Source organism: Cyanistes caeruleus, chromosome 30 (assembly GCF_971803275.1).
Source record: "Cyanistes caeruleus chromosome 30, bCyaCae1.hap1.1, whole genome shotgun sequence".
Classification (NCBI taxonomy): Eukaryota; Metazoa; Chordata; class Aves; order Passeriformes; family Paridae; genus Cyanistes; species Cyanistes caeruleus.
The window spans coordinates 1,046,906-1,060,929 of NC_141730.1; the positions used below are offsets into that span (position 1 = coordinate 1,046,906).

At 56.8% G+C, this 14,024-nt stretch overlaps 1 protein-coding gene across 1 annotated transcript; it reads left to right on the forward strand.

Annotated features, from left to right (window-relative positions):
* Nucleotides 1-487: 487 nt before the first annotated feature.
* Nucleotides 488-13,332, forward strand: MEX3A (mex-3 RNA binding family member A). Its single transcript, XM_086865757.1, has 2 exons — nucleotides 488-983; nucleotides 12,089-13,332. Exons 1-2 carry the CDS (start codon nucleotides 515-517, stop codon nucleotides 13,192-13,194), a joined length of 1,575 nt encoding a protein of 524 aa, XP_086721883.1. The 5' UTR covers nucleotides 488-514; the 3' UTR covers nucleotides 13,195-13,332.
* The last annotated feature ends 692 nt before the right edge of the window (nucleotides 13,333-14,024 follow it).

Here is a 14,024-nt window from a genome sequence, read left to right on the forward strand (position 1 = left end):
CCCCGTGTCACAGCGGGTCCCCCTCCCCACATCGCCTGGCCCCGCGACGTCCGGCCCTCGCCGCCCCGGTCCCCGCCGCCCCGGTCCCCGCCGCCCCGGTCCCCGCCGCCGCGGGCGGGGGTGTGCCGCGGACGGACTACATCCCCCATCAGCCCGCGGGCCGGGCCGCTCCCGCAGCGCCCAGCCGCCTTCAAACAAAAGAGTTTCCCCCCGCGGGGCCGCGCTCCGCTCCGCGCCCCCCGCACCCCCCGCACCTCCCGGCGGCGGCGGCCGGGGGCGGGGGCGTCGGCGGGGGGACCGCGGTGAAGGCGGCGGGCGCGGGGCTCGGGTTACACGGGAAAGGGGCTTGGCCAGGCGGGGGGCGGGGGGCGGAGGGTCCTTTTCTCTCTCTCGTTCTCTCCCTCTGCCTTTTTTTTTCCCTTCTCCCTCCCGAGCTCTTTGTGTCCCCCCCCTCCCCTCCTCTCGCCCCCCCCCCCCCCCCAGCCCCCAGCCCCCTCCCAAGCCTTTGTTAGCCATGCCTAGCCTGGTAGTCCCAGGGATAATGGAAAGGAACGGGGGTTTCGGCGATTTAGGCTGTTTCGGTGGGAGCGGCAAAGACAGAGCGCTGCTTGAGGATGACCGGGCGCTGCAGCTCGCCCTGGACCAGCTCTGCCTGCTGGGGCTAGGCGAGCCTTCCTCCTCCTCCTCCTCCTCGGCCGTGGTGCTGGTGGAGGACAGCAACAACAACAACAATAACCCGCCGCCGCCGCCGCCGCAGCAGCCCCCGCCGCCGCCGCCACCGCCGCAGCAGCCGCCGCCGCCGCCGCCGCCGCCGCCCCCGGCGGCCCCGAAGGGCTCGGCGGCGCCCAGCGCCGGGGCGGCGGAGCCCAAGTTGTGCGCGCTCTACAAGGAGGCCGAGCTGCGGCTCAAGAGCAGCTCCAACACCACCGAGTGCGTCCCGGTGCCCAGCTCCGAGCACGTGGCCGAGATCGTGGGACGGCAAGGTGAGCGCCGGGCCCCCGGTACCCCCGATCCCCCCCGGTGTCGCCGGTCGCTGGCCCCGGGACACTCCCCCGCCGCCGGGGGGCCCCGCCACCGCCCCCGCCGCTCCCTCCCGCCCATTGTTCGGGGCCGGGGCCGCTCGGCCCCGCCGGGGACAAAGCCCAGGGCTGCCGAGCTGTGGGCGGACGGCTGCGCTCCCGGCACGGGGGGTTTTTGGGAAGGGTGGGATGGGGGCTCTGTGGGAATGCTGCGGGGGCTTGTCCGGCTGCCGGCACCGGAGAGCCCCGCGCGCCGCTACCCGGTTATGCCAAGGACCCGATCTCGACCGCGCTCTCCTCAAGAATAAAAAAAACTGGGAATAGGGCGGGGGAAGGGCGGGGGGTGCAGGCTGAGCCCGGCCCCGCGCCTCGGAGTCCCCCTTTGTTGGCCGGGCGAAGGGGGTGTGGTGGTGCCGGGCTCGGTCCGAGCGGCCGGTGAGCGGCTGGGAGCGGAGCTCCTCCCGCCGCTCCTGGAGCGGGGGGACCCCGGAGCGAGGGGACCCCGGAGCGGGAGGACCCCGGAGCGAGGGGACCCTGGAGCGGGACCCGCCGTCCCGCGTGGGCCCCCCGCAGCCGCTGCCCGCGCGCCGCCACAGTGATGCTTTTGTTCTCCTCACGGCTCCGTTCTGAGCGAGGTGGAATGGAGGAGGGCTTAAAAAAAAATTACATACATACATACATACATACATACATATATATATATATATATATATCTATCTATATATATATATCTCCATACCACACCCACTCTTAAGTCACCCCTCGCCCACTCCCACCACTCCCGGGTGTGCGGTGCGTGGCCCCGCGCCGCCCGTGGGCACTGCAGGAGCCGGGGCACGGCGCTGCCGAGAGAAGTTTTGTGTCGCTACAGAGGAAAAAAAATAATAATAGTGCGGCTAAGTGTTGGGCTTTTTTTTCTTTCTTTCTTTCTCTGAACAAGTAACTTGACTCTCTGGAAGTGCGATGGGCAGAGCCTGCGGCTCCATGGGCAGCCACAGCTCCCCTGTGGGCTGGGATCGAAGGCCCCTGAGCAGGGGGTTTGTGGTGGGACCCGGGAGGTGATGACCCCCAGTGCCCTGAGAAGGGCTGAGGTGGGCGAGGGGAAGCCACGGGGAGAGTGACACAAATGGCTCCTTGCTGGGCATCTCTGACGCTAGGGCATGCAGCTGGAACAATGGGGCCTGCGGAGGCTCTGCTTGTTCCCACCCGTGGAGCAAGGGTCCGGTTCCCACGCCGGGATGGAGAGTGGGCAGGAGTCCGGGGAGTGCTGACCTCCCCAAAACTGGGGGCGTAGCAACTGAGGGAACAGCTCGTGCTCTGGCGTCCACACTGGGATGGGAGCCCCTGACTGGGGACCCGGGGAGACGGGCAGGAAAGGGGTGAAGGTCTGGCCCAGGAGATCCCACTGGCCTTGGTCCCGATCCTCCCTGTGCTGCCTTTATGTTGCCGGGAGTGGAGCGCGGGCAGACACGGTGGGGCTCAGCACCAACTCTGCACTGGTGGGTGTGAGGCTCTAGAGAATCAGGCCCCTTTTGTTTAATAAAGTTGGGACAGGAGATTCGGCAGGCGGAACCGAGGGGAAATGTGCCAGGGCTGTTTCCTTCCAGGATCTCACTGCTGCCCCAGACTCCTGAGAAGGGGGTGTGTTCCGATGTGTTCAGAACGCAGCACGTGCCTGTTGTGTCCAGAGCGATGGAGAGGAACGTGGAGATCTGGATTTTTTCCACCATTTTTTGTGCGTGTGAGGATTTTCCCTCATCTGGGAAACTGAAATGTCAGTGCTGGAGCTGTGGGGATGCGGCTGTGGCTGTGCTCCTTTGGCTGGTGGGGCAGATGGTGTGGCCTGTGCCCCCATGGGGGAGGTGGGCAGGATGGATCCCAGACTGGGGATTCCTTCAGCACAGTCCCTGTAGCTACAGCTCTTCACTCCAGCAGAGATCATGGCCCACGCTTGTTTCTAAAGGCCTGTAGGAATGTCTTCACTGTCTCCTGTGCCTTGTTTTTGTGTAGAAGGCTAGATTAAGAGGGTCTGGATCTGGGTGTGGGGCTCCGAGGGGGATGGAATCCTGGACTCTCATGGATGTCTGACCAGGAATCCCAGAAACTGCAGATTGTCACTCCTTGGTAGTACTGCTCCTGTGGCAGATGGTTTTCTAGGAAAGCAATTATTTTATGCGTTCCTTTGAACAGAGTGATGAACATCCTGAAAAAGGGAGGGGGAGAAAAAAGTAATAATGAAATAAAAATTATTTCACTGCTTTACTTGGTAACAGGGTTTAGCTTTTTTTTCAATTTACTATTTTCTGAAGAAACACACTGTCCCTTCAGATGATTTTATAATATCAACCATTTATGAAATTGTTCCTCACAGTCAGGCGTGGATATGAGAGGCCTGCATCTGGGCGTAGGGACACTAGTGCACACACTTGGCCACGGGAATTCCACCTGCCATCAGGCAGCCTCTCACTTTGCCAAAGGAGAGAAAAGGCACTTAAGTGTAAATAAGGCTCAAGCCCGATGTATTTTTATTGGAATGTCTGTAAGGGTGGTTTGTGAAGAGGTGTAATTGTGGCAGAGGGGGTGGCTCCACCAAGCAAGAGATGCTGCAGGAGCTCAACCTGGGCTTGGCAGCTCCTGCTTTCCCCAGGAGCTGTGAACGTGCCCTCGTGGAGCCAATCACCTGCTGGAAACCCTGCTCGGGTTTGTGCTGGGGCTGGTTTGTGCGCTGAATTTGAGCAGCGCGTCTCCAGCAGCGCGGCCACGAGCCAGCTGGGATGGGGGACTAGCTGGGATGAGGTGCTGGGCTGTGGAAAGGGGGATTGGTGGGAACTGGCCAGACAGGCTCCAGCACCTGGTGCCCCAGGATCCATGGCAAAGAGCTGGGCAGCTGGTGGGATGTGCTAAGGGCTGCTTTGCAAACTGGAGGACAGGAAACTGGAAAAGGAAGAATAAGGGGATGAAGTCACAAGAATCCCTTTGACTGGTGCTATGACCTCTGGCCGTGGTTGGTAGCAGCACCCCTTCCCTGGCTGGAGCTGGAGCCATGACCTCCATGCCTGTCCTGTTGCTGTGAGGGTGAGGGGAGAGTCTCTGCCTGAGTCAGGGCTCCTGCAGATCATCCCCCCTTCCCCTGGCATGTGTGTGAGCTCCAGCTGTGCTGAGCTGGGTGACTGAACCTCCTGGCATGTGCCATGGCACAGACAGTGCTTCCTGGTTCTGGAGCCAGTCCAGGCCTGTGTGGCACATCAGGGTGCTTGTGGTGGCTCTTGTATTCCTCCTGCCAGCTCGCATTGTGGGTGTCCTGCTGCAATAGCCTGTCCATGACTGTGCTGGCTCTCTCACGGCCATGCTGATGAAACTGGAAAGACAAAGCACTGGAGGGGTTTGCAGTAGGTTTCTGAGGAGATGGTGGGACGTCGAGGGATGTGGACTGAGATGGGGAGAGGTGCTGGGAGGAGTGGAGAGCGTCTGAAGGGCATCATGTTTTGGTTGTGCAGCCTGTGAAATTAGAAAGGGGCAGAAATCCTCAGTCACTGCAGTGTCTGGGTTCTTCCCTAGAAGCGACCCGAGGTGGGTGTGGATCAACCAGATCAAGATTTGTATCCAACTTTTCTGCCCGCTCCCACAGACAAACTGGGCTGCTGTCAGTGGAGCCAGGGAAGAGGCTGCAGGACACATTTAAGGCCAGATGTTGTGCTTAGGGAGACATGGTGCTGGTTCTGTGTGTGTCTGGTGTGTGCAGGTGTCAGAAGAAGGTGTGGGGTTGGTTTGGCTTTGTGCTGCATCCACTCCCAGATGAGACTTTCCCTGTAAGGGTTTTGGGGCTCTGAGGATTCTTGGTCCTTCTAAGGGTTCTTGGTCTCATCACAGCAATAGCATCCATTGTCACCTGGACTCACAGACACCCTTTGATGCAGCATCTCCCAGCCTGTTGTCACCAGGAATGAGATTATGTGAGAGAGTATTTTAACATAAATTGCCCTTTCTTGGCAAGGTGCAGTCAAATAACAAGGGCCCCCACTAAACCCAGGTGATCGGGCTCTTTGTGTAGCTTCAAACATGCTCCAATGCTTTCAGTGTTTAAAAATAGTCCAAGGAAGCCTTTTCCATTGAGGAAGTCTGATGATGGCAGCTCCCCCACCCACCCAGTGGAGGTGGATGTATGTACAGCAGCCGAGGAGCAGCAAGGAGGGCAGATCTTGTCTCTTTGCTTCACTGAAACCTTGGAGCGAGAGCCACCCGGTCTGGTGGGGTGTGAAGACAACCTCGGTACGCTGCTCTGGCAGCTCGGGATGGGCCTTAAAGGGAGAGAGATATTGCAGCCGGCGTCGGGTTGTTCTAAAGTGTTAATGAGAATCGGTCTGAATTTACACAAGGGAAAAGTGCGGAACGGGATCGACTTTGTGCCGTTTGAGCTGGAGGTGGGAGGAGAAAATGGGTCTGGGAGAGAGACAAAGGGAATTTTCTCGGGAGGCGCACACGCTCCCCCGCGCCTGGGATCGGGCGGCTGGATGCCGCGCTGACCGAGTGAACCGCAGCGCAGCCTCCCGGAATCTAGGGCAGTGGGAAAGCGTGCTGTCATTGGGTGGGGGCCCCCGCCTTTGTCTGGCAGCCCCCTCCCCGCGTCCCCCTCGCCATGCCCCGCTTCCCCCGGCGCTGCCCGGCTCCGGCTCGGCCCCGGCGCGGCTGGCCGGCCGCGGCAGGATCGCGCCGTGCGGGCACACCCACCGCACGCCATGCAGCCCAGCCGGGGCTGGGGGCTTCCCCTTCCCAACTTTCCTCCCTTGCACAAGGCGCTGATTGTCTGTGGCGCTGGGGCTCTTTCTGCTGGGTGTTTCGGTGGGCTTTTTTCGCCCCTTTTCTTTCTTTTTTTTCATAAACAACTTTCATCACAATGTGGAAAAGCGTAAAATCGCTGCGCTGGAACGAGGCAGTTGCCGATTTTCCTGACATGGTATGTTGGGTGGTGTTTCTCCCCTTCTGGTAAACACAACTTGCATCATCAGGACAATAAACCCTCTCGGTGCAAAGAGATTTGGTTGGTTGTGGTCCTTTTGTGTGCATTTGTGTTTTTTGACACCACTTTCATCAGGTTTCCAATGCAGCAAAACCTTACCCCACAGGCCGTCAGGAGGGTTTATTTGTGAGGTTCTTTGTGTGCTTGTCTTTCAACAAGGCTTTCATGTTAACGGGGAAAAGAATGCCCCACCTTACCCGAGGTAGCTGATAATTGTTAATTTTATGATCCTCTTCAATTTTATGACTACAATAGAAAAAAAGACCAAGTCCTAATTTGTCCTTAGACCCTCTTGCACCCCACTAGCACAGCCAGAACGGACTGCGTGGGGTATTTACAGGTGTAATTTGTATCTGTGCAGTGTAACGGTGCCTTGGGGTAAATGAGAAGAGGGCTAAAAATCTTTTGTCTGTAGAGGTTATTTTGTATCTGATGAAAACAACCTGGAGTGATTTGTGGGGTGTGTTTTCCAAAATAAAACCACAACACAGTCAATGAAACAAAAAGATCCACCTCGGGGTTGGCTCTGGAGCTCCTTGCTGGGGCTGGTGCAGCTCTGCTGTTGCTTCCAGGGTCAGGGTCATTCTTCTGGGCTGGAGATACCAGTTGGTGCCAGGTGGGAGTCTGTAGACTGCATCAATAGCAGAGTATACGTGTGCAGGATCTGGCCTTGTGGCAGCATGGAGGAGAAGGTCATTAGCAGATCTAACTCTGAATTTACACCAAAGTGAAATTCCTTGAGGGATCTGCTCCACAGGCACGACTGCGTGTGCCATGGCACCGTCCTGATGGCATTGTTACCGTAGTGGTGTGCTGGCCACATCCATTCCATGCACTGATCCATCTTCTGCCCCCTGGGAGCCTCGGTGTAAACCCTGCTGGGGTCCTGTGAAAACACGTTGGTTTGGGGCTGCTCAGTGTGAGAACATTTGGGATGCGTTCATGCCAAGGAAACAACAGTTAGATCAGATGCATCCAGCACCCTCGTGTCCTTTGTGAGCCAGCTGCCTTTGCTGGAGAGGTGAACCAAGCTCCTAGAGCCTTTTCTGTTAATTCTGATGGATTCGTTGCACTGATGCAGGGGTAGGCAGAGACGAGAAGGTGGCTGTGCATCCAGATCTCCCTCTGACCCCTGCCACCCATCTTGGCAATGTCTAGTCTCAATTTATTTATATGTTTTCAGCCAGAGATGGCTGCTCTGTGGATTAATTCCAGTTAGCTGACTGGTCTGGTCACCAGAGGTTCTCCGCTCCTCCAGGGTTTGGTCCTGGGAATGTTTGTGATGTACTCAGGTAATTTGCTAACATGTTCACTTTGAGTCAATTGGTAATCAGTGAAATTCAAGAGAAAAAAGGATGAGAGGAGGAACTGGGCTTACAGCCTCCTTCATGAAATGCTTTGGAATCTGCATTATTGACAAAAACCAGGATAATAGAAGGTAGGCTGTGGAAACACAGTGAGAAAGGGTTTAATTCTCTGTTTAATATAAAAATCTAAGTGGCAGGGGTCTGCCAGGGATCAACACACTGATGTCTGTGCACTGCCATAACGAGGAGAACATACACCAAGTTATGTATTAGTACAGCTTTCATGGGTACTTTTCTTCCCTTAGCTTCATTTTGACACCACATGCTAGGCAATTCCCTCCCTTCCACTTCCCTCCCCTTTGAGTAATCCCCCGAGTAAAATGCTTTGTTGCATGGTGTTTTCGAGTTTCAGTTATGCATGAAGAGAAAGTGTCAAAGAAACACCCCATGCAGGACAAATTTTATTTGGAATGAGCACATCGGGGTGTGCTGCCCATCCAGCTGGGATGTCACGGGCCACATCCTGATCCAGCTGTCCTCCATCAGAAGCAGGGTGATCTCAAAGGAGACTCAGCCCCTTTTTAGTGTGCAAAACAAAGTCAGGGATGGGGCTGAGATGGGCCCGGAGCCCTGGCACTAAGTGAGTAAATCGTGTTTAAGCCCAGCCTGGTTTTAGCTGATGTAAACCAGGGCAGCACCCTTGGAAGTTGTGGAATTCTCTGGGTTTGGGCTGCTGATGATTTGGCCATTGTCTGTGCCAGTTTAGAGCTTCTGGAGATTTGGGCCACTGAGCCCACTGGGCTGCTGGAGTTGGTCTAATTTCCTAGGAGGTGATTTTCTCCTTTTTTTAAGCACAGGATCCCCATCTGTCTGTCTCCACAAAGCTGGCTTTCCTGTCTGCAGGCCCGCACAGAGACCCTCCCTCCTCCCCCCCTTCTCACACCACCGACTGCACCACGCGTCCTTTTGTCCGTTCCAGATTCTCCTTCCCCTCTCTCTCGCCGTGCTCTCTCCTTGCCCATCTTTCTTTTGCCGTTTTGGGGTGTTCTTGGCTTTGCCTCCACACACCTCATTCTCCTCCTCCCTTCGAGGGATCAGGGTGTGCCTTTCTCTCAATTTCCATCACCTTTGCTCCATCCCTAACTCCCTCCCACTCCTCCAGCTCGTGTAACGTGCCTACTTTTGTCCTCCTTCATGTGTATTCCTTGTCACTGTTCCCCTCCATCTGTCCCCAGCACGGAGCCCCCGTTCTTTGTCACCGCTCTGCCTGCCTGACCCTCCCTGTCGGCTCCGTGATTGTTTCCTGTTGTGCCGGGCTCAGATCCCTCTCCCCCACACGCCGTCATTGTCCCACAGCTCGGAGCAGCATGGAGCCCAATCCCAGCCGTGCCTGAGGTCCTTTCCGCGCAGGAGAGCGAGCCTTGTGCTCCAGAGGCAGAGCGCGGGTCACTGCGGAATCCGACGGAGATCCTGCAGCCCGGGGTGATGCACGGGGAGGCATTTTCAGCTTGATGCTTGCTGTGAACACCCCTGTCTTTCCATGTGATGCTCTGGTGATATCCCTGGGGAAATGGAGGCATCTCGGTTAATCTTCCTAAGATGGAATCTCCCTCTTTGGAGTGAGCGGCACAGGAGTGGGGCAGGGAAATGTCTGCCAGTGGTGGTCCAGGGACAGCCCACCCTGCCCAGGGGTGGTAGAGGGTATAGATGACCTCCCCTATCCAGCTCTCCTGGGGATGAACCTTTATTATGGATTTTGCCTGTGTGAGTTTATCTTACAGTTGAGTTGTGCCTGGCTCCATGAGGTTCTGTCCTTTGAGTTTCCTGGGAACAAGTAGCACACCACTGGGTGACCATTGGTCCACATGATCTCTTTGGAAACTTTACTCAACAGAACATCACAAATGTACCTCATGGTGCAAAATCTGGGGAGTAACCCATGAGCCGCACTGGATTTGGCAGGGGGTGGATTTGGTTTGGATTTAGGGCTTTTCCCAGATCCTTCTTTGTGCCACATCTGGCATTTCCATTCCCCTGGAACATGGAATTCCTGTTTCAGAGATGGGTTTAGTGCAGCAGCGCTGCACTGTGGAGCGATAAGAGGAAATTTTGCGGGAGCACGAGGCAGGAGACAGCTATTCCTGCTCCCGAAATGGGAAATGAGGCTCCGGGAGCTGAAGTAACTCTGAGGAGTTAAAAGTCACACCGCGAGTCGACAGTGAAGTTCTGATTTACCAGCACGTGTCCCACGCTGCTGCCAGGACCCCCCGAGGGGCAGTGGGCTCTTGGCTGTGCCGGGGGCCGTGTGTGCCCGCCTGGCCAGGGCCGTGCCCAGTGCCGTGCCTGGTGCTGTGCTCGGTGCCGTGCCCAGTGCTGTGCTCGGTGCCGTGGCCAGTGCCGTGCCTGGTGCCGTACCTGGTGCCATGCCCGGTGCCATGCCCGGTGCCGTGCCCGGTGCCGTGCCCAGTGTTGTGCCCGGTGCCGTGCCCGGTGCCGTGCCCAGTGTTGTGCCCGGTGCCGTGCCCGGTGCTGTGCCCGGTGCTGTGCCCGGTGCTGTGCCCGGTGCCGTGCCCGGCTGTGCCCGGTGCCGTGCCCGGTGCCGTGCCTGGTGCCGTGCCCAGTGTTGTGCCCGGTGCCGTGCCCGGTGCCGTGCCCGGTGCCATGCCCGGTGCCGTGCCCGGTGCCGTGCCCGGTGCTGTGCCCGGTGCCGTGCCCGGTGCCGTGCCTGGTGCCGTGCCCAGTGTTGTGCCCGGTGCTGTGCCCGGTGCCGTGCTCGGTGCCATGCCCAGTGCCGTGCTCGGTGCCGTGCCCAGTGCCGTGCCGAGCACAGCTGGCTGGGCTGAGCGTGCCCCACGCTAGGCACTGCTGGATGCAGTGGCTGCTGCGGCGCCTGCCAGCCTAGGAAGTCGTTCCTGTCAGCTGTGGCAGCACGAGGCTGTTTCCCTCGCCACAGGTGCGGGCTTCAATTCTTGCCAGTGATACGGGGTGGTGGGATCGCTGCATTCCAGGGAACGCCCTGATGTCACCAGCCTGTGTCTCGTGAGAGGAGCTGTGGATGAGTGGCAGCCCTGAGCTCCCAGCCTGGGAAATGCTGTTATTTATTAGGGTCTATATAAATAATAATGTTCCAGCCCAGGAGCTGAGGAATCTGCATTTTGTGGTTGCAGAGGCATCGTTTGCAGGTCCTCATGTGTTGAAGTGTGATGTCAGTGGAGTGTGTGGAGGAAAACCTGCTGGTGCCAGGTAGACAGAGGAAGTATAGGAGAAGGTCTTTTCTGGGGAGGGAAAGTGGACTAGGAGATGCTGGGGAATCTCACAGAGGTCCCAGTGCTGTGTCCTCGTCATCTGTTTCTGCCTGCCACCCAAATCAGACACCCAAATCCTCAGGAAACCGCAGCAAAGTGCTCACCTTACTTCATCTGCACTGGAGAATCACAGGTTTTAACTTTTATTTGAGATCTGAGTTCAGAGCATACCTCCTGCTGAGGAACCCCCAGCCTGCACAGGAGCTCGGTGCCAGGCTTCAGAAATGCCTTGGGGTGCCAAGTGAAGCTTTCCCAGAGAGGGGTCTGAGGGGCAGGACAGCAGCAAGGAGGGGTCCAGGAGTAGTTTAGAGAACCGTGGCACATCTGTAAAAACACTTAGTTGCTTGATGGCATCCTGGTGTCATTGAAGGTGTCATCTTAAGCCAAACAGCTGGATCAAGACACCCTCCAAAAGATAACTTGGAAGCCAAAACGCACTGGAAAGTCTTTTGCCCTTTTTGGGAAAGCAGAAGGCTATTTTCTGAGATGTGAGGAGCTGGGGAGTGGGCTTGGTGGGTTCTAGGAGTTGGGGAATAGGCTCAATGTGCTCTGGGACATGGATGCTGGTACACAAAAGCACCATTTGTCCAGTGTTTTGGCAGAGGGTCTGAGCACCTGCAGCAGGAGTCTTTGCACAGCCTACTGTGGTGCTCACACCTGCCCCATTTCTTGCTGTTCCAGCCCCAAAGCAAATCCCAGCCTCCTGCTACCCCTGGCCATCCAGCTCTACTGGTGTTAGCAGTCCTGCCATATCTGCAGTGGGGAGGCCCAAACTGCTGTGTCTTTGCAACTCCCCTCCAAACTTGTCCCCCTGAAGTTCACCACATTCACCCCAAAACCTCCTCAGTAGTACCAAAATCCTCTGGCTTTCTGGAGTCGTGGCAGGCGACTGCCCTTGGGAGCTGGCACAGGGTGGCCAAGGGGTTCCACATCGGCCATCCAGGCTGTGGAACCCTGTTCTCCTGTGACCTCCAAGCTGCCCCATGCATAAGCCCTGTCCCCAGAGCCCAAAGATGATGACCATTGTCTCTGGGGGGGTCACCCTGGGGCTCTGGGGACAGGCCTTGTCACAGAGATCACTGACACCTGGGAGTGCATCCCCCATTGCTCTGGTGTTGGGGTGTGTGGAAGGGAGATTTTGGGGATGACTGTTGAGGGGAGGCAATTGGGGGGGTGGTGTAGTGGGGTGCAGCACACAAAAGGGTGACCGCCATTTTGGGGGATGAGGGAGCATGGCTCTCCTGAGGGAGGCAGTCTCTGGGAGTGGTGTAGGCAGACCTCCCTCAGGGTTTGGGGGATTGGGCCCTTCCCTTGTTCTGTGTTGTGCGCGGTGGCTCCAGGTGGCACAGGAGATTATGGCCCTCAGCTCAGTGTCCTGCAGAGCGGGGAGCGGTGGGACAGCCTCATTAACTGCTGTGCCTTCTTCTCTCCCTTCCCAAGGCTGCAAGATCAAAGCCCTGCGGGCAAAGACCAACACCTACATCAAGACCCCGGTGCGGGGTGAAGAGCCGGTCTTCATGGTGACGGGACGGCGGGAGGACGTGGCCATGGCCCGGCGGGAGATCATCTCGGCAGCCGAGCACTTCTCCATGATCAGGGCCTCCCGCAACAAGGCGGGCACCACCTTCGGCAGCGCACCCACCCTGCCGGGGCAGGTCACCATCCGGGTGCGCGTGCCCTACCGTGTGGTGGGGCTGGTGGTGGGCCCCAAGGGAGCCACCATCAAGCGGATCCAGCAGCAGACCAACACCTACATCATCACGCCAAGTCGAGACCGGGACCCCGTCTTCGAGATCACCGGTGCGCCGGGCAATGTGGAGCGTGCCCGGGAGGAGATCGAGACACACATTGCAGTGAGGACAGGCAAGATTCTGGAGTACAACAACGAGAATGACTTCCTCTCCAGCAGCCCTGACTCCGGCATGGAGAACCGCTACTCAGAGGCTTGGCGGGTCCACACGCCGGCGCCGGGCTGCAAGCCCCTCTCCACCTTCCGGCAGAACAGCCTGGGCTGCATCGGCGACTGCTCTGTTGACCCCGTCTATGAGACTCCCCGGCTGAACGACCAAAACGACTTCAATTATGGTTACCTCTTCCCCAACTATGGTGTGAACAAGCAGGATCTGTACTACGGGGTGCCAGAGTCAGGGGCCCCAATGTGGGCTGGGCAGGAGAACACCAACCCTGTCTCAGTGCTCTTCTCCAAGCAGCAGCGCTCCAGCAGCACCGGCACCATCCATCCCAACTCCCACCGCTCCCCGTCCTCCTCCATCCCGGAGCCCAGCCTCTCTGGGCTGCCCAGGCGGTCGCAGGGGGAGCCACTCCAGGGGTTTTCCAAGCTGGGAACGCCCACCGCCGCCCGGACCTCTGTCGCCAGCAGCCGCGAGTGCATGGTGTGCTTTGAGAGCGAGGTCACGGCCGCGCTGGTGCCGTGCGGCCACAACCTCTTCTGCATGGAGTGTGCCGTGAGGATCTGCGAGAGGACTGATCCCGAGTGCCCCGTTTGCCACGCGGCAGCCACTCAGGCCATTAGAATATTTTCCTAAAGAGACAGAGCAGGGCGTTGGGGGGGTTGGGGTAGGAAGGGACAGTGGGGGGGATCCACGAGAGAAAAATGATGATGATAATAATAATGATAATAATAATAATAATAATAATAATAATGACATCTGAAGAACAAAAAATTAATGAAAGAATAAATTAATTTAAAGAAGAAGAAGAAGAAGACAAAAAAAGAAATTATTTTACAAGCAATGTATGTTATTTTTTAAAAAAAAAATAAGTGAATAATAAAATTAAAATGAATAGCAAAGCCAGAAATTTTGAAGGGCGAACAATGCTCCAGCCTGCAATGTCTTTTGTAAACCAAGTACTCAGAACGCACACTCGGATCTCACAAGCAAAGCGGTTTAGTTCAGTTTTTTTTGGTGGTGAGATTGGGACTTCTTGGCGATGACCAAGCCAGGCCACCTGGATCAACTGGGGAGGGAGCAGGGATGCAGGGAGGGCCCTGCCAGCCTTTCTCCAGCCACCTTCAACCTTTGTCTTGGCCTGAAGCCCCCACTCTCCTCCCCCCAGGGTTGTCGGCCCAACTGAGAGCTCAGAAAGAAACAACAGAAAGAAAGGAAAACGGATGACAGGGATTTAGAAGAACGAGAAAGAAACCATCAACCTCTGGGAACCTGTTAGAACGAGGGCACAACTGTATTACCTCAAAGATTTAAACAAAAAAATCACAGCTAAAGAACTTTTATTGTTTTCCTTTTTTTCTAAAAAAAACCAAACAAAAAACAAAAAAAAAAGAAAATCAAAAAGAGAAGGTGAAGAAATAAAAACGACGCCAGTGAAACTGAAGAAGGTTTAGAAGAACCTATTG

Excerpts from the sequence above, each read along its gene's own strand:
- MEX3A (XM_086865757.1), top strand. The coding sequence starts at position 515 with ATGCCTAGCCTGGTAGTCCCAGGGATAATGGAAAGGAACGGGGGTTTC. Across the intron at positions 984-12,088 it reads CGAGATCGTGGGACGGCAAG|GCTGCAAGATCAAAGCCCTG; the intron begins GTGAGCGCCGGG and ends TCCCTTCCCAAG.